Raw genomic sequence first — 19,355 nt, 5'->3', positions numbered from 1 at the left:
TCTCTGGGGGGGGTCTTTAGGGGTCTCTAGGGGGCGTTGGGGGGTTCTGGGGGGCTTTAGGGGTCTCTGGGGGGGTTTAGGAGTTTCTGGGGGGTTTGGGGAGGCTCTGGGGGGTCTTAGAGGTTCTCTGAGGGGGCTTTAGGCGTCTATGGGGGGGTCTGGGGAGTTTGGGGGGTCTTTGTGGGGCTCTGAGGGGGCTTTAGGGGCCGCTGGGGGGCTTTGGGGGTCTCTGGCGGGGGCTTTGGGGGGCTTTGGGGGGCTCTGGGGGGCTTTGGAGGGGGTTGGAAGGTTTTAAGGGAGTTGGGGGGGACGTTAGGGGGTCTGGGGGGTCTCAAGGGGGTCTGAGAGGCTTTGGAGGGGTCGGGGGGGCTTTAAGGGGTCTGGGGGTCCAAGCACCAGCCCCCCCAGATCCCCGGACGCTGTCCGAGAAGGTGTCGCAGCTGGAGGTGATGCTGAAGAGGCTGCAGGAGGACCTGCAGGAGGTGGGGGCGCGGGGGGGCACGGGATTTTTGGGGGGGGGGGGCAAAGGATTTGGGGGGGGCACAGAGGATTCTGGGGAGGGGGCACAGAGGATTGGGGGGGTCACAGGATTTGGGGGCGCAGAGAATTTGGGGGGACACAAGGGATTTGGGGGGGGGCACGGAGAATTTGGGGGGGGCGGCACAGGGAATTTGGGGGGGGGTCGCAGGATTTGGGGCATCCACTGGGGGCAACGGGAGAGACTCAGGGGGAGCTGGAGGGGGACTGGGGGGGGAGAGATATCGGGGGGGTTCGGGGGGGTCCCGGGGTGGGGGTCCCGGGGGGGGCTCACGTCCTGCCCGGCGCAGGAGCAGGAGGCGAAGGCGCGGCTGCAGGCCGAGGTGCGGACGCTGCGGCGAAGCAACCGGCGGCTGCAGCAGGAGCAGGAGGAGGCGGCCGCGCGGCTCAGCCAGGTCACCCGCCTGCTGCGGCCCCCGGGGACCCCCCGGGACCCCCCAGCCCCCGGGGCCCTAGGGGGGCCCTCAGCCCCCCCCACCCCCAGCAATCACTGCACCACCACCACCACCCCCCGGGGCCAGGGGCAGCGTCCTCGTGCGAGGGGCGCGTGCGGGAGCTTGGGCACGCTGAGACCCCCCTTGCACACTCACCCCTCCTTGCACACTCACCCCCCCCATGCACACTCACCCCTCGTGCACGTGCACCTCATGCATGCAGCCTCGTGCACACTCGCCCCCCCGTGCACACTCACCCCCCCCCCCCCGTACACGCTCAAGCCCTGTGCACGCTCAGCCCCCCCCCCCGCACACTCGCCCCCCCCCCCCCCCGGCCCCCCTCTAACTGTGAAAGTGAAGCTGTGACGCCCCCCCCCCCCCCCGTGACACTGGAGCCCCCCGGGGGGGGGGGGGGCCACCCCCATCCGCCCCCCCCCCCCACTTTGCACCCTCCCACCCAATAAAGCCTTCGGCCTCAGCAGGTTCCGGCCTCAAGCTGTGAATTGGGGGGGGGGGGGAGATGTTTTCCCCCCCCAGCATCCTCTATAGAAAACCCCCTATAGCCCCCCCCCCCACCCCTATAGCCCCCCACCCCCTATAACCCCACCACCCCCTATAACCCCCCCATCCCCTATAAACCCCCCATCCCCTAAAACTCCCCCATCCCCTACAGCCCCCCCACAACCCCCCCATCCCCTATAACCCCCCATCCCCTACAGCCCCCATCCCGTACAGCCCCCCCACAACCCCCCCATCCCCTAGAGCCCCCCATCCCCTACAGCCCCCCCACAACCCCCCCATCCCCTAGAGCCCCCCATCCCCTATATCCCCCCACCCCCCACAACCCCCCATCCCCTATAGCCCCCCCACCCCCTACAGCCCCCTCACAACCCCCCCATCCCCTACAGCCCCCCCACAACCCCCCATCCCCTATAGCCCCCCCATCCCCTACAGCCCCCCCATCCCCTATAGCCCCCCCACAACCCCCCATCCCCTATAGCCCCCCCACCCCCTACAGCCCCCCCTCACAACCCCCCCATCCCCTACAGCCCCCCCACAACCCCCCATCCCCTATAGCCCCCCCATCCCCTACAGCCCCCATCCCCTACAGCCCCCCACAACCCCCCCCCATCCCCTATAGTCCCCCCATCCCCTATAGCCCCCCACCCCCACAACCCCCCCATCCCCTATAGCCCCCCCACCCCCTACAGCCCCCTCACAACCCCCCCATCCCCTACAGCCCCCCCACAACCCCCCATCCCCTATAGCCCCCCATCCCCTACAGCCCCCCCATCCCCTACAGCCCCCCCACAACCCCCCCATCCCCTATAGTCCCCCCATCCCCTATATCCCCCCACCCCCCACAACCCCCCCATCCCCTATAGCCCCCCACCCCCTACAGCCCCCTCACAACCCCCCATCCCCTACAGCCCCCCCACAACCCCCCATCCCCTACAGCCCCCCATCCCCTACAGCCCCCCCACAACCCCCCATCCCCTATAGCCCCCCCACAACCCCCCCACCCCCCACAACCCCCCCATCCCCTACAGCCCCCCCACAACCCCCCCATCCCCTATAACCCCCATCCCCTATATCCCCCCACCCCCCACAACCCCCCATCCCCTACAGCCCCCCCACAACCCCCATCCCCTATAGCCCCCCCCCCAACCCCCATCCCCTACAGCCCCCCCATCCCCTATAGCCCCCCATCCCCTATATCCCCCCACCCCGCACAACCCCCATCCCCTATAGCCCCCCCACAACCCCCCCCCATCCCCTATATCCCCCCACCCCCCACAACCCCCATCCCCTACAGCCCCCCCCCAACCCCCCCATCCCCTATAACCCCCCCCAATATCCGACACCCCCGCACCCCTCTGCACTCAGCCAAAGCTCCTTTATTGCCAGCACCACACGGGGGGGGGGTGCCAACCGCCCCCCGCCCCCCCCCCCACGCTGTGTGTGTGTGTGCACACCCCGGGGGGGTCCGGGGCCGCCCCCCCCCCCGCCCCCCTCAGGCGATGCCGCACATCTCCCGGCGGCTCAGCTTGCGGCGCCGCAGGTCGAGGCCGCGCTCCAGGCGGGCGTCCTCCTCCAGCGCCCTGCAACCAAAAAAAAGGGGGGGGGCACATCGGGATAGCCCCACCCTACATTTTTTAAGCCCCCCCCCCAAATATTTGCCCCCCCCCCACTCACGTCCGCTCGCGCTGGTCCAGGTCGCGCACCAGCTCGTCCCGCTGGTTGACCAGCGCCACCAGCTCGTCCAGCAGCAGCTGCTCCCGCTGCCGCTGCGCCGCCGACTTCTGCCACTCTGGGGGGGGGCCCCAAAATTAGGGGGAGGGGCCCAGAGGTAATGGGGGGGGGGGCACACAAAGAAAAATTGGGGGGGTCCCCAAAGCCGGGAGGAGGGGGCAGGGGATGGGCAGGAGAGGTCCCAAAGCAGGGGGGTCCCAAGCCCAGGTTGTGCCTGAAGCAAAAGGGGGGTCCCCAAAGCAAAGGGGGGCCCAAAGACAAGGGGGGGGGGCAACAACAAGGGGGGGGCCCAAAGACAAGGAGGGGGTCCCCAAAACCAAGGGGGGTCCCCAAAGCCGGGGGGGGTCAGGGAATGGCCAGGAGAGGTCCCAAAGCAGGGGGGTCCCAAGCCCAGGTTGTGCCTGAAGCAAAAGGGGGGGTCCCCAAAGCAAAGGGGGGGCCCAAAGACAAGGGGGGTCCCAAAATCGGGGGGGGGGTCCCAAAGATAATGGGGGGTCCCCAAAGAAAATGGGGGGGGGGGCCAACTCGGGGGGGGCAGGGAATGGCAAGGAGAGGCCCCAAAGCAGGGGGGTCCCAAAGACAAGGGGAGTCCCCAAACCGAAGGGGGGGGTCCCCAAACCCAAGGGGGGGTCCCCAAACCCAAAGGGGGGGTCCCAAACCTGAAGGGGGGTCCCCAAACCCAAGGAGGGGGGTCCCAAACCCAAAAGGGGGGTGGGGGCAACCCCAGCCTGTCCCCAACCCCAGGGGTCCTGGGATCACCCAAAGCTGGGGGGGGGGACCCTAAAACCCGGCTGTCCCCAAGCCCCGCTGTCCCCAAAACCATCTGTCCCCTCCCCCCCGTCTGTGCCCCCCCCCCCCCATCTGTCCCCAGTCCCCTGCCCCCCGCGCCCCCCCCCAGCCCCACTCCCCCCCCCCCTACCCTCGGTGGCCAGCATCGCCCGCAGCTCGCGGCTCAGCAGCTCGAAGCGCCGCTCCAGGTCCTGCTCCTCCATCCTGGGGGCACGGGGACGTCACCCCCGGGTGGGGGCAGTGCCAGCACCCCCCCCGGGTGGGTGACGGCCCCCCGCACTGGGTGCCCCCCCAGGCCCCCCCCTCACAGCAGCTGCAGCTGGTCGTGGCGCCGCAGCAGCGCGTTCTTGGTGTTGACCAGCGCGAACCACTCCTGGATCAGGCGCTCCTCGCGCACCGGGTCCGCGCCTGGGGACAGGGACAGGGGACATGGGGACACCGGGGGGCGTGGGGACACGGGGGGGGGGCACGGGCTGCCCCCCCCCATGTCCTGAAGTCCCCTCACACGTGTCCCTCGCTGGGCGCTGTCCCCAAGTCCCCAGGTCTGCTCACCGCGTCCCTGTCCCCCTGTCCCCGTGTCCCCCTGTCCCCAAATTCCCCTGTCCCCATGTCCCCCTGTCCCCAAATTCCCCTGTCCCCAAACCCCCCTGTCCCCATGTCCCCCTGTCCCCATGTCCCCCTGTCCCCAAATTCCCCTGTCCCCAAACCCCCGTCCCCAAACCCCCTGTCCCCATGTCCCCCTGCCCCCGTGTCCCCCTGTCCCCAAATTCCCCTGTCCCCAAACCCCCGTCCCCAAATTCCCCTGCCCCCATGTCCCCCTGCCCCCGTGTCCCCCCTGTCCCCGTGTCCCCCTGTCCCCAAACCCCCTGTCCCCAAATTCCCCTGCCCCCATGTCCCCCTGCCCCCATGTCCCCCTGTCCCCGTGTCCCCCTGTCCCCAAACCCCCTGTCCCCAAATCCCCCTGTCCCCAAATTCCCCTGCCCCCATGTCCCCCTGTCCCCAAATTCTCCTGCCCCCATGTCCCCCTGTCCCCAAATTCCCCTGTCCCCAAATCCCCCTGTCCCCAAATTCCCCTGCCCCCATGTCCCCCTGTCCCCAAATTCTCCTGCCCCCATGTCCCCCTGTCCCCAAATCCCCCTGTCCCCAAATTCTCCTGCCCCCATGTCCCCCTGTCCCCAAATTCCCCTGTCCCCATGTCCCCCTGTCCCCCCCCTGTCCCCGTGTCCCCCTGTCCCCGTGTCCCCCCGTCCCCAAACTTCCACCCCTTGTCCCCATCCATGTCCCCGCGCCCCACACACCATGTCCCCTGCTGGGGGCTGTCCCCGTGCCCCCCGTCCCCATCCCACGTCCCCGTGTCCCCCTGCCACATCCCTGTCCCCACCCCATGTCCCCTGCTGGGTGCCATCGCCGTGTCCCCAGGTCCCCACGCCAGGTCCCTGTCCCCACCCCGCGTCCCCACGTCCCCTAAATTTCCATCCCCTGTCCCCACGCCCCAACACCACAACCCTGATGGGTGCTGTCCCCGTGTCCCCCCCACCCTGTCCCCATGTCCCCTGGGTGTCCCCGTCCCCCCCGTGTCCCCGTACCGGACTCCATCAGCGCCCTCAGCTCCCGCTCCAGGCTCCGGGCGCGGGCGTCCACCTGCGCCTGCTCCCGCTCCAGCGCCGCCAGCTCGGCCACCACGAACTGGCTGGTGTCCCGCAGGCGCTGCCGGGGCCCCCATGTCCCCAAGGGGTCCCCAAGGAGTCCCCAAAGGGTCCCCAAGGAGTCCCCAGGGGTCCCCAAGGTCCCCAGGGGGTCCCCTCAATGTCCCCAGTGTCCCCAGGGGGTCCCCAGTGTCCCCAGGGGGTCCCCAGTGGCCCCACAGCCCCGTGTCCCGCAGGCGCTGCCAGGGGCCCCGATGTCCCCAAGGGGTCCCCAAGGGGTCCCCGAGGGGTCCCCAAGGGGTCCCCAAGGTCCCCAGGGGGTCCCCTCAATGTCCCCAGTGTCCCCAGGGGTTCCCCAGTGGCCCCAGGGGTTCCCCAGTGGCCCCAGGAGGTCCCCAGTGTCCCCACAGCCCCGTGTCCCGCAGGCGCTGCCGGGGGCCCCGATGTCCCCAAGGGGTCCCCAAGGAGTCCCCAAGGGGTCCCCAAGGTCCCCAGGGGGTCCCCTCAATGTCCCCAGTGTCCCCAGGGGTTCCCCAGTGGCCCCAGGGGGTCCCCAGTGGCCCCACAGCCCCGTGTCCCGCAGGCGCTGCCGGGGGCCCCCATGTCCCCAAGGGGTTCCCAAGGAGTCCCCAAGGGGTCCCCAAGGAGTCCCCAAAGGGTCCCCAAGGTCCCCAGGGGGTCCCCTCAATGTCCCCAAGGTCCCCAGGGGGTCCCCTGAGTCTCGCAGGCACCGCCGGGGTCCCCAAGGTGTCCCCAGGGTGTCCCCACAGCCCCCGTCCCGCTGCCCCCCCCGTCCCCAACCTGTCCCCAGCCCAGCCCCGGCCCCCCCCTTACCGGCGTCTCCTCCTCTGCGGGGCCGGGTTCTGCTGCGGCATCTGGGGGGGGGGACACAAATTGGGGACGGGGGGGGACAGGAGATGGGGGGGGACACGGCCACTGCCTCCCCCAGCAGGGGGGGGCCCGTCCCCATCCCTGTCACCGTCCCCGTCCCCCCCGTCACCGTCCCCGTCCCCGTCCCCTGCTCACCGGGGGGGGGCCGGGCCGGGGGGCCACGGGGGCCACGGGGCTGCTCTGGGCGTCGGCGTCACCCTGGGGGCGGAAATTGGGGGGGGGGGTAAACAATGGGGGGCACAGGGATGGGGGCTGCATTAGTGTAGGCCCTACAATAACACCCCGTTAGAGCAGACCCTACAATAATATGCCCCCCCTTAAAGCAGACTCTACAACAACACCCCCATCACAGCAGGCCCTACCACAACACCACCATTAGTATAGACCCTACAATAACACCCCCCGTTACAGCAGACCCTACAATAACACACCCCTCCCGTTACAGCAGACCCTACCATAACACACCCCCCCCCCGCATTAGAGCAGACCCTACCATAACACCCCCCATTACAGCAGACCCTACCATAACACCCCCCCCCCCCCCCATTAGAGCAGACCCTACCATAACACACCCCCATTACAGCAGACCCTACCATAACACCCCCGTTAGCGCAGGCCCTGCCCTCACCGCGGTGCCGGGGGGTCCCCGCGCCGCCCCCGTGCTCTCCGCACCAGGTCGGCGTCGCGGAGCTGGGACAGGCCCCGGGACAGGCGGGGGGCGGCCGGGGCCCGGGGCCGCCGCGGAGGGGGCACCAGCGCCGGGCTCCCAGCATCCTTTGCGGGCTCCGTGATGGCCGAACTCCCAGAATCCCTTGCGGTGTTGTCAATGACTGATCTCCCAGCATCCTTTGCGGGCTCCATGATGGCCGAACTCCCAGAATCCCTTGCGGCGTTGCCGTTGGCCAAGCTCCCAGCATCCTTTGCGACCTCTTGGTTGACCAAACTCCCAGAATCCCTTGCGGCGTCACCACTGGTCAGGCTCCCATCATCCCTCGCATTGTTGTCATTGGTCGGGCTCCCAGAATCCCTTGGGGCTTCCGGGTTGGCCAAACTCCCATCATCCTTTGTGGTTGCCTTGTTGGCCAAGCTCCCAGAATCCCTTGCGGCATTGTCATTGGCTAAGCTCCCAGCACCCTTTGCAGCGTTGCCGTTGGCCGGACCCCCAGAATCCCTTGCGCTGTTGTCATTGGCCAAGCTCCCACCATCCTTTGCGGCATCGCTGTTGGCCGAGCTCCCAGCATCCTTTGCGAGCTCTGGGTTGACCAAACTCCCATCATCCTTTGCGGCTCCATCATTGACCGAGCTCCCATCATCCCTTGTGGCCTTGTCATTGGCCGAACTCCCAGCATCCTTTGCAGCTCCATCATTGGCCGGACTCCCAGCATCCTTTGCAGGCCCCATGATGGCCGAGCTCCCAGAATCCCTTGCGGTGTCGCCGTTGGCCGAACTCCCATCATCCCTTGCAACCTTTGGGTTGACCGAACTCCCAGCATCCTTCGCGGCTCCCTCGGGCTCGGTGATGGCCGAACTCCCATCGTCCCTTGCGGCTCCCTCAATGGCCGGACTCCCAGAATCCCTTGCGGCGTTGTCATTGGCCAAACTCCCAGCATCCCTTGCGGGCTCCATGATGGCCGCCCTCCCATCATCCCTTGCGGCGCCGTCCGCCACCCCTGGGTCCCCCCGGCCCCCGCTGCCGCAGCTCCGGGTTCCGGGGGCGCTGGGGGTGTCCCGGGGGCTCCGGGGGTGCCGGGGGTCCCGGGGGCTCCGGGGCGATGGCGGGGGGTCCCGGGGGGTCCCCGAGGCGGGCGCGCAGCAGCCCCAGGTACGTCAGCACCCCCAGGGCGTCCGGCACCGGCGGCTGCTCCAGGTCGGCCGGGTCCAGCAGGCGGGGGACGCCCAGCGCCGAGAACCCCGCAAACGCCTGGGGGGGGGGGGCACAAAAATGGGGAGGGGGGGTCGGGGGGGGCCCTGAGCACCCTGAGTGCCCCCAGCCCCCCCCCCCCGAGGCCCCCCACCCCTCACCAGTTTGTTGTTGCCTCGGATGTCCAGGGGGTCCAGGGCCTCAAAGTCACTGGGGGGACAAGAGTCCGGGGGGGGGGGCAGGTGACTCATCATGGCCCCCCCATCCCCAGGGGGCCCCCCCACGTCCCAATACCCCCCATCCCCTGATGCCCCCCATGGCACCCCCCTATACCCAGGAGACTCCCTGTCCCCCCCCATGTCCCAAAACGCCCCCCCACCCCCGGGCTGCCCCCCCACGTCCAAAAATGCCCCCCATGTCCCAAAACGCCCCCCCCAATGTCCTAAAATGCCCCCCGTGCCCTCCACATTCCCCCCCCATGTCCCCAATCACACCCCCCACCACCCCCAAGGGACCCCAGTCCCCAAGGGACCCCAGTCCCCCCCCGACCCCCCCCCGCAATCCCCAAACCCCCCCCCCCCCCAGGCCGCCTCCCCACATCCCAAAACGCCCCCCCCCACCCCCCCCACCCCCCCCCCACCCCATTCCCCCCCCCCAAGAGCCGCCTCCCACCCCCTCCACCACCCCCATCCTTCCCCCGCCACCTCCCCGGGGTGCGCCCTACCCACCCCGGTGCCCCCCGGTGCCCCCCGGTGCCCCCCCCGACCCCCCCCCGACCCCCCCCGCCCCCCCCCTGCCCCCCCCGGCCCCTCACACGCTGTGGGGCCGGAAGCGGTGCAGCAGGGCGCAGAAGGCCAGCCCGCTGCGCCAGCTGGTGCTGAAGTTGGTGACCCGCACCCCCGGTAGCCGGCCGTCGCCTCCTGGCACCAGGCCAGCAGCGAGGCCCGGCGGCTGCCCCCGGGGGGGGGGGGGCTGGGAAAGAAAAAAAAGGGGGGGGGGGGTGTCAGGGTGGGCCTGGACCCCCCCCCCCCACATCCTCACTCCCCTCCCCCCATAACGCCCTAATGTGACCCCTGTGGGGTCTCCCCGCACCTGAGCGGCACGAGGTCGACCTGGACCCCCCTCCCCCAAAATATTTCCCCCCAGATAACCCCAGATCCCCCTAAGTGACCCCAGACCCCCCCCCAAAAATAACCCAAGACCCCCCGGGACTACAGACCACCCCCCACATAACTCCAGACCCCCCCCCAAACAACCCCAGACCCCCCCAAATAACCCCAACACCCCGCCCCCCAAAAATAACCCAAGACCCCCTCGGAACCCCAGACCCCCCCAATAACCCCAGGACCCCCCAAGGGACCCCAGCCCCCCAAATAACCCAAGACCCCCCCAAATAACCCCAACACCCCCCCCCAAAATAACCCAAGACCCCCTCGGAACCCCAGACCCCCCCAATAACCCCAGGACCCCCCCCAAGGGACCCCAGCCCCCCCCCCCAGATAACCCAAGACCCCCCCAAATAACCCCCCCCCCCCAAAATAACCCAAGACCCCCTTGGAACCCCAGGACCCCCCCAATAACCCCAGACCCCCCCAAGGGACCCCAGCCCCCCCAAATAACCCAAGACCCCCCAAATAACCCCAACCCCCCCCCCCCCAAAATAACCCAAGACCCCCTCGGAACCCCAGACCCCCCCCAATAACCCCAGACCCCCCCAAGTGACCCCAGCCCCCCCAAATAACCCAAGACCCCCCGTAAATAGCCCCAGCCCCCCCCCAAAATAACCCCCCCCCCCCAAATAATCCCAGACCCCCCTGGGACCCTCCCTCCCTGTCGCTGGGGCCCCCGCACCCCCCAGCCCCACTCACCACGGTTTCTCTTGGGGGGTTCCCGGGGGTGTCCCCCCCGTCCGGGCGGTCCCCCGCTCTGCGGCAACACCTGGATGGGGGCAGGGGTCAGGACCCCGAATTTGGGGGGGGATCCCGCTGTGCCCCCCCCAATGACCCACCTGTGCCCTGGGGGGCCCCCCGGCTCCTCCTCCTCCACCAGCGCCTGCAGCTCCCGGGGTGCGTCTGTGGGGAGGGAATGGGGGTCAGGGCAGTGCCCCCCCCCCCCCAAAAAATGGGGGGGGACACTGACGTGATGGGGGAGATTTGGGGTCGAAATGGAGATATTTGGGGGCTGGGGGGGCACTGCGGCCGTTCGGGGCGATTCGGAGCAGTTTTGGGGCCTCGGACCCACCTTTGGGGACGGGGGGCGCTCCCCGGCGCGGCCCCCCCAGCACGGCCTTCCTCCTCCTTGTCCTCCTCCTCCTCCTCGTCCTCGCTCTCATTGAAGTCGCCCAGGTCGGCCACGTCGCCCAGGCGGGAGCTGAGCAGGCTGGCCACGCTGCGCATGTCCTCGTCCCTGCGCCCCAAAGCGTCACCGCGGGGCCCCCCGCCTCGCCCCCCCCCCCCCCCCCCAAGGTCCCCCTTCAACGTCCCCAGCCTCTGTGGTGTCCCCAGGACCCCGCTGTCCCCAACGACCCCGCGGTGGCTCCCAATGGCCCTCGATGTCCCCAAGGACCCCGGCACCCTCCCAATGTCCCCGAGACGCCCAAGACCCCAATTCCCTCCCAGTGTCCCCAAGACCCCAACGCCCTCCCGATGTCCCCAATGTCCCTAAGACCCCCGAGACCCCCCAAGGTCCTCACTCCCTCCCAATGTCCCCAAGACCCCCGAGACCCTCCCAATGTCCCCAAGACCCCAACGCCCTCCCAATATCCCCGATGTCCCTAAGGTCCCCGAGACCCCCAAGGTCCTCACTCCCTCCCAATGTCCCCAAGACCCCCAAGACCCTCCCAATGTCCCCAAAATCCCCAAGATCCCCCCAATGTCCCCAATATCCCCAAGGTCCCCACACCCTCCCAAAGTCCCCAAGACCCCAACATCCTCCCAGCGCTCCCAAGACCCCCAAGACCCCAATTCCCTCCCAGTGTCCCCAAGACCCCCAAGACCCTTCCAATGTCCCCAAGACCCCCAAGATCCCCCCAATGTCCCCAATATCCCCAAGATCCCCCCAATGTCCTCCCAGCGCCCCCAAGACCCCCAAGACCCCAATTCCCTCCCAGTGTCCCCAAGACCCCCAAGACCCTTCCAATGTCCCCAAGACCCCCAAGACCCTCCCAACGTCCCCAAGACCCCCAAGACCCTCCCAATGTCCCCAATATCCCCAAGATCCCCACACCCTCCCAAAGTCCCCAAGACCCCAACGTCCTCCCAGCGCCCCCAAGACCCCCAAGACCCCAATTCCCTCCCAGTGTCCCCAAGACCCCAACGCCCTCCCGATGTCCCCAATGTCCCTAAGACCCCCGAGACCCCCCAAGGTCCTCACTCCCTCCCAATGTCCCCAAGATCCCCAAGATCCCCACACCCTCCCAAAGTCCCCAAGACCCCAACGCCCTCCCAGCGCCCCCAAGACCCCCAAGACCCCGATGCCCTCCCAACGTCCCCAAGACCCCAACGCCCCCCCCGGCCCCCACTCACGTGGGGTGCCCCTCGTGCAGGACGGTGGCGCTGAGGCTCAGGCGCAGGCTGGCGGCCGCCACCTTGCGGGACCGGGGCCGCAGCGGCAGCGCCAGCGCCACGCGGGTGGGCGCGGGGCCCGCAAAGCGCCCCAGGTCCAGCGCCGCCGCCGCCACCACCGAGCGCCGCCCCCGCGACTCCTGCCGTGGTGTTTTTGGGGTGGGGGGGGTCAGGCATTGCCCCCCTCGGCACCCCCCCCCCCACCCCGCCCCGGCCCCACTCACGTTCTCCACCAGGAAGGTCCACTCCTTGTCATCGTAGGTGGTGGCGTGGGGGTCCTGGGGGGCACGGGGACAGTGAGTGTGTAAGGGGGCTTGTGCAAGAGAGCGTGTACAAGGGGACGCGTGCAAGGGGACTCGTGCAAGGGGATGCGTGCAAGGGGACTCGGTGTGTGTAAGGGGACTCGTGCAAGGGGACTCGTGCAAGGGGACTCGTGCAAGGGCACTCGGTGTGTGCAAGGGGATGCGTGCAAGGGGACTTGTGCAAGGGGACGCATGCAAGGGGATGCGTGCAAGGGGACTCGTGCAAGGGGATGCGTGCAAGGGGACTCGGTGTGTGCAAGGGGATGCGTGCAAGGGGACACGTGCAAGGGGATGCGTGCAAGGGGACTCGGTGTGTGCAAGGGGATGCGTGCAAGGGGACTTGTGCAAGGGGACGCATACAAGGGGATGCGTGCAAGGGGACTCGTGCAAGGGGATGCGTGCAAGGGGACTCGGTGTGTGCAAGGGGATGCGTGCAAGGGGACTTGTGCAAGGGGACGCATACAAGGGGATGCGTGCAAGGGGACTCGTGCAAGGGGATGCGTGCAAGGGGACTCGGTGTGTGCAAGGGGATGCGTGCAAGGGGACACGTGCAAGGGGACGCGTGCAAGGGGACTCGGTGTGTGCAAGGGGATGCGTGCAAGGGGACTTGTGCAAGGGGATGCATGCAAGGGGATGCGTGCAAGGGGACGCGTGCAAGGGGATGCGTGCAAGGGGACTTGTGCAAGGGGACGCGTGCAAGGGGATGCGTGCAAGGGGATGCGTGCAAGGGGACTCAGTGTGCAAGGGGATGCGTGCAAGGGGACTCGTGCAACGGGACTCGTGCAACGGGACTCGCTGTGTGCAAGGGGATGCGTGCAAGGGGATTTGTGCAAGGGGATACATGCAAGGGGACTCGGTGTGTGCAAGTGGATGCGTGCAAGGGGACGCGTGCAAGGGGACGTGTGCAAGGGGATGCAGACTCGTGCAAGGGGACTCGTGCAAGGGGATGTCTGCAAGGGAATGTGTGCACGGGGACTTGGTGTGTGCAAGGGGACGCAGACTTGTGCAAGGGGACGCATACAACGGGAATCGTGCAAGGGGATGCGCACAAGGGGGCTCGGTGTGCGCAAGGGGACTCGGACGCGTGCAAGGGGACGGGGTTTAGGTGAGAGCACTTGTGCAAAGGGACGTGTGCAAGCGGATGCGGTGCGCGCGAGGGGCGTGCGATAGCCCACGCGCAAGGAAACGGGCGTGCAAAGAAACGCGGCTTGGGCGAGGAGGCTTGTGCAAGGGACGCGTGCAAGGGGATGTGTGCAAGGGCACGTGTGCAAGGGACGCGTGCAAGGGACGCACCCGGTAGAGGGTGACGATGACGTCGACGCTCTCGGGCGCCACCCACACCACCATGCCCCGGTACGGGTTCTCGATGCCGGGCTGCCAGCTGTGGGGCTGCTCCCCCCGTCAGGGCCCCCGAGAGCCCCGGGGACCCCCCGGGACCCCCCCAGACCCCCCTGGGACCCCCAGCCCCATGAACACCCCCCCCCCCCCCCGTAGCCCCCCCAGCCCCAAATCCCCCCAGTAGCCCCTCGATAGCTGCAGAATCACCCCAAAGCCCCTGCCTCTCCCCCCAGCCCCCCCGACCCCAAATCCCCCTAGCCCCCCAGCCCCAAAATCCCCCCAGTAGCCCCTCGATAGCTGCAGAATCACCCCAAAGCCCCTGCCCCCCCCCCCCAGCCCCCGACCCCAAATCCCCCCTAACCCCCAGCCCCAAAATCCCCCCCAAATCCCCCCATAGCCCCCCCCCCCTCAGCCCCCCTGGCCCCCCAGCCCACAAATCCCCCCATAGCCCCCAGCCCCTAAAACCCCACGGACCCCCATAACCCCCAGCCCCAAATCCCCCCCCAGCCCCAAATTCCCCCATGGCCCCCCCGACCCCAAAATCCCCCCAAATCCCCCCATGGCCAGCCCCCCCCGGCCCCCCCAGCCCACAAATCCCCCCATAGCCCCCCAGCCCCTAAAAATCCCCACGGCCCCCCATAACCCCCCCCCAGCCCCAAATCCCCCCAGCCCCAAATTCCCCCATGGCCCCCCCATGGCCCCCCCGACCCCCAAATCCCCCCAAATCGCCCCCCCCAGCCCACCTTGGAGCAGACGCGCCGGTTGCGCCGGGTCCAGACGACCACCAGCTTGTCGGGCTGCCTGGGGGGGGCGGGGGTCAGACCCCCGGGGCCGGGCCCCCATAGGGTGGGGGGGGGGCCCTTATCTCGCGGGGGGGCCGGGCGGGGCTGTGGGGCGGCCCCATAGATAACGGCGGCGGGTCCCCACCCACCCCCCCCCCCAACCAGGGCAGGTGCTTGGGGCCGGGGGGGGGCCGGAGCTAAATTTGGGGCCGGGGGGGGGGGGGAAATTGGACACCCCCGGCTGGGAGGGGGGTTTAATCCTTCCCCCCCGCCCCCCCTCCGGGGTTATTTTTGGCCGCCCTGGCTCCAGAGTTGCCGTTTTCCGCCCTGGCCCCATTTATGGGCATTTTTGGCTCAAAACGAAACCAGCGGCTGGGTGCTGGGGGGGGCAGGTCAAGAGCCCCCCCCCGCCCAACCCCTTTATATCCCCCCCCCCCCGCAGCCCCCTCGACCCGGCAGGAGCCGCCCCCCCCCCCCCCCTTAGCGCCCCGCTCCCCCACCAGGACCCCAAATCCCCCCGGGGGGTCCCTGCCCCTCGCAGCCCCCCCCACGCCCCCCCCCCCCCCCCCGACTTCACGCCCCCCCCACGACCCCTGTCCCCCCCCCCCAGCCCCTCTATAGGGACCGGTCCGTACGGGGCGTGCGGGGCAAGGGGGGGACCCCGTGCGACCCGGGGGGGTCCGGGGATCCCGGGGGGGGGGGTCCCGGGGGGGGTCCCGGGGAAGGGGGGGGTCCCGGGGGGGGGGGCACTCACCATTTCCTGGTGCCCTCCACCACCAGCTCCTCGTAGCTCGCCTCGAAGCGCACCTTGGCCGCCCGCTTCCCCGCCCGCTGCAGCCGCTTCCACACCGAGCCCATGGCGACCCCCCCCCGGGGACCCCCCCCCGGGACCTCCCCGCAGCGGCCGGGCCCGGGCCGGGTGCGCTCCGAGGCTCCCCCCGCCCCGTTCCCCCCCCCCCCCCGCGCTGGGCGCGGCTCGGCCCGGCCCGGGCAGGAAGCGTGGAGCGGGGCGAGGCGGGGGGGGAGGGGGGCAGGAGGAAATCCCCCCCAGCGCTAAAGCGGGGCCCCCCCCCCCCGCCGCCCCCCCACCCCAGCCGGGACCGCCCCCCACATCGAGGGAACCACCCTGTTGATCGCTCCCCCCCCCCCCGGCACTATATAATTATTGCCCCCCCCCCCCGGGCCATATAGGCGCGTAGGGCCCCCCCCCCCGGGCTGTAAAGCCTCATAGACGCCCCCCCCCCCCCCCGCCGTAAAGACCCCCCCGGGCCCTGCACAACCCCCCCCCCACCCCATACAGCCCCCCCGTGCCCGTGTATCGCCTCCACACCCCTATATCTGCCCCCCCCCCCAGCCATGTGCCCCCCCCCTCCCCAACCCACCCCCCCCGGAGCCCCCCCAAATGCCCCCAAACTTACCCCAAGGGCCCCCAAATCCCCCCCACACACCCCCGGTTCAGTCCCACTGCCCCCAAATCCCCCCCAACTGCCCCCAAATCCCCCCCAAACTGCCCCCAAATCCCCCCAACTGCCCCAAAATCCCCCCCATTGCCCCCAGCTTCCCCCAACTGCCCCCAAATCCCCCCCATTGCCCCCAAATCCCCCCCAACTGCCCCCAAATCCCCCCACTGCCCCCAAATCCCCCCCAAACTGCCCCCAAATCCCCCCCACTGCCCCCAAACCCCCCCCATTGCCCCCAGCTTCCCCCAACAGCCCCCAAATCCCCCCCAAACTGCCCCCAAATCCCCAATTGCCCCCAGCTTCCCCCAACTGCCCCCAAATCCCCCCCATTGCCCCCAGCTTCCCCCAACAGCCCCCAAATCCCCCCCCAAACTGCCCCCACATCCCCAACCCCTCAATCCTACCCCATACCCCCCCAACCCCACCCCCCAGCCCCCCCAAATCCTCCCCCAACCCTCCCCCCAAAGCCCCCCGACCCCCCCCCAAACCCCCTCAAAGCCCCCCCACCCCCCCCAGCCCCCGCCCCCAACCCAAACGAGACGCAGAGAAAACGCTCGGACCTCGTGCTGCCCGGTGCGAGGGGGGGTGGTGGGGAGTTCCTTTATGGGTTTTGGGGTCCCGGGGGGTCCCGGGGGGGGCGTCGAGCCCCCGCAGCGCCCGCAGCGCCTCGGCGCAGGCCCGCACCAGGGCGCAGAGCTGGGCGCTGCCCCTCGGCCGAGGCGGTGCGGGGCAGCTCGCGCGCCGCCCAGCCCAGCTTCTGCAGCACCGCCGCCGCCGCCGCCGCCACCTCCGCCGCCTCGGGGCCGGGGGGCGAGGGTTGGGGACCCCCCCCCCCGGCGCCCCGAAGCCGCCCCCTCGCAGTGCTCGGGCCGAGGGGCTGCGGGGTGGCCCGGGGGGGGAGGCTGCGGGGCCGCCGGAGCGGGTTCGGGCGCTGCGGGGGGGGGGACGGGATGGGGTTAGGGGGGCGCTGGGGACGTCGCTGGGAGACCCGGACCCGTCCCGGAGCCCTCGGCCCTGTCCCAAATCACTTCTGGACCCGTCCCAAACCCCCCGTCCCCGTCCCAGACCCCCTGTCCCCGTCCCAAAGCCCCCCGTCCCCGTCCCAAACCCCCCGTACCAGACCCCCCGTCCCCGTCCCAGACCCCTCGTCCCCGTCCTGGTTCCTTTTGTCCCCACCCCGGACCCCTTTTTCCCCCCACCCCGGTCCCCTTGTTCCCGTCCCAGTCTCCTCGTCCCCATCCTGGACCCTTCTGTCCCCATCCCTGACTTTTTGTCCCCATCCCTGACCCTTTTGTCCCACTCCAGACCCTTTTTGCCCCACCCCGGACCCCTGCCCCTATCCCCATCCCCACGCCGCGCTCCCAGACCCCCGTCCCCATCCCCAGTCCCCGTCCCGAATCCCAGTGCCCCCTCCCTGTCCCTACCGGCTCCGTTCCCATCCCGAACCCCAAACCCAAGCCCTGCGCCTGTCCCTGCTGCCCCGTCCCCATCCCCAAACCCCGTCCCCGTCCCCACCACTGTCCCCGTCCCTACTGCCCCATCCCTGTCCCCAAACCCTGTCCCCAAACTTTGTCCCCATCCCTACCGCCCCGTCCCCATCCCCAAACCCCAACCCCGATCCCAGCACCCTGTCCCTGTCCCCGTCCCGTTCCCCATCCCATTCCCCGTCCCCATCCCGTTTCCCGTCCCCGTCCCCCCACCCCCGAGCCCCGTCGCGCTCCCCGGCCCCATCCCGTTCCCCGTCCCCGTCCCTCTTGCCCCGTCCCCGTCCCCAAACCCCATCCCCATCCCCACCGTCCCCATCCCGTTCCCCGTCCCCGTCCCCCCACCCCCGTGCCCTGTCCGCACCGTCCCCGTCGCGCTCCCCGGCCCCGTCGCGCTCCCCGGCGCCGTCGCGCTCCGCGTCCAGCTCGTGGCAGGTGACGCAGTGCAGCTGCTGCCGCTTGTCCTGCAGGAGGATGGTCTGGGGGGGGCGGGGGGGGGTCCGTCAGCACCCCGACACCCCCAGTACCCCCCGGTACCCCCCCGTATCCCCGTTACTTTCCCTGTACCCCTTGTTACCGTCCCCGTACCCCCCCAGTACCCCCCTGTTCCCCCCCTGGTACCCCCCATTCCCCCGTACCCCGCAGCGGGGGCAGCAGGAGCCCAGCATGCGGTACCCCCGTTACCGGCCCCGTACCCCCCGGTACCCCCCCGCTACCCCCTGGTACCCTCCCGGTACCCCCCCGTACCCCCCATCACCGTCCCCGTACCCCCCTGGTACCCCCCTGGTACCCCCCATCACCATCCCCATACCCCCCCGTTACCCCCGGTACCCCCCCGTACCCCCCATTACCCCTGGTGCCCCCCCGGTACCCCCCCGGTACCCCCCCGTACCCCGCAGCGGGGGCAGCAGGAGCCCAGCATGCGGTACCCCCGTTACCGGCCCCGTACCCCCCCGGTGCCCCCCCGGTACCCCCCCGTACCCCGCAGCGGGGGCAGCAGGAGCCCAGCATGCGGTACCCCCGTTACCGGCCCCGTACCCCCCCGGTACCCCCCGTACCCCGCAGCGGGGGCAGCAGGAGCCCAGCATGCGGTACCCCCGTTACTGGCCCCGTACCCCCCCGGTACCCCCCCGGTACCCCCCGTACCCCGCAGCGGGGGCAGCAGGAACCCAGCATGCGGTACCCCCGCAGGAGGTAGCGCCCCAGGGCCTGGCTGACCCGGTCCTGCCGCTCCCGCCGCGACCGCAGCTCCGCCGCCGGCACCGGCTCCCAGCGCGGCTCCGCCTCCGCGCCTGGGGGGGGGGGCGCGGTTACCGGGGGGGGGGCGCGGTTACCGGGAGGGGGGGTTGTGGGGACGGGGAGGGCACGGTTACCACGGGGGGGGGGGGTCACGGTTACCGGGGGGGGGCGCGGTTACCGGGAGGGGGGGGGGGGGTCACGATTATCACGGTGAGCACGGTTACGGGGGGGGGAACGGTAACGGGAGGGGCACGGTTACCGGGAGGAGGGGTCATGGGGAAGGGGGGGCACGGGGAGAAGGGTCACCGGGGGGGGGGCACGATTACCGGGAGGGGGGGTTGTGGGGAGGGGGAGGGCACGGTTACCACGGGGGGGGGGGGTCACGGTTACCGGGGGGCTCGTGGGGAGGGGGGAGGACAGGGAGAACGGTCAGCGGGGCGGGCACAGACGGGGCACGGTTATCGGGGGGGGGGGCTACGGTTACCGGGAGGGACACGGCGACCGCGTGGGGGGGGTCATAGGGAGGGGGGGGGCCACGGGGAGCACGGTCCGGGGGGAGGGGGGCGCGGTAACGGGGGAAACGGAATTGGGGAGGGGGGGGCGGTAACGGGGAGGCACCGGGAGAGGCGGGGGAGGGCTGGGGGGGGGCGCGGGGGATCCCGGCGGGGACCCGAGGGGGGGGGAGGGGGGGTCCCGGACCCGGCCCGGCCCCGCCGCCGCCCGCACCCGCGTTCAGCGCCATGGTCGCCGCGGAGACAGCGTCGCCAGGAAGTGAC

General features: G+C 70.3%; 1 protein-coding gene and 1 long non-coding RNA gene across 2 annotated transcripts; both read right to left on the bottom strand.

Moving 5' to 3' along the window:
- Positions 1-2,931: 2,931 nt before the first annotated feature.
- On the bottom strand, positions 2,932-15,335 carry LOC136788547 (EH domain-binding protein 1-like). The gene is given in 20 exon segments (XM_066987106.1): positions 2,932-3,073; positions 3,168-3,282; positions 4,144-4,217; positions 4,322-4,421; positions 5,600-5,720; positions 6,494-6,534; positions 6,686-6,740; positions 7,223-8,101; positions 8,196-8,471; positions 8,573-8,621; positions 9,226-9,307; positions 9,310-9,425; positions 10,135-10,349; positions 10,420-10,483; positions 10,653-10,817; positions 11,936-12,114; positions 12,199-12,252; positions 13,570-13,665; positions 14,358-14,415; positions 15,151-15,335. Coding segments are annotated over 20 exon segments (2,931 nt in total). The 5' UTR covers positions 15,255-15,335; the 3' UTR covers positions 2,932-2,985.
- Positions 15,336-16,762: 1,427 nt separating this feature from the next.
- On the bottom strand, positions 16,763-18,028 carry LOC136788868 (uncharacterized). The gene is made up of 3 exons (XR_010827413.1): positions 17,979-18,028; positions 17,705-17,819; positions 16,763-16,787 (listed from the first exon to the last, which is right to left on the bottom strand). It is a non-coding gene; the product is annotated as an uncharacterized lncRNA (long non-coding RNA).
- Positions 18,029-19,355: the final 1,327 nt, after the last annotated feature.

Source organism: Anser cygnoides, chromosome W, assembly GCF_040182565.1.
Source record: "Anser cygnoides isolate HZ-2024a breed goose chromosome W, Taihu_goose_T2T_genome, whole genome shotgun sequence".
Lineage (NCBI taxonomy): Eukaryota > Metazoa > Chordata > Aves > Anseriformes > Anatidae > Anser > Anser cygnoides.
Note: the sequence above shows the minus strand (reverse complement) of the source record. Positions and strands in the feature narration are given on the sequence as shown.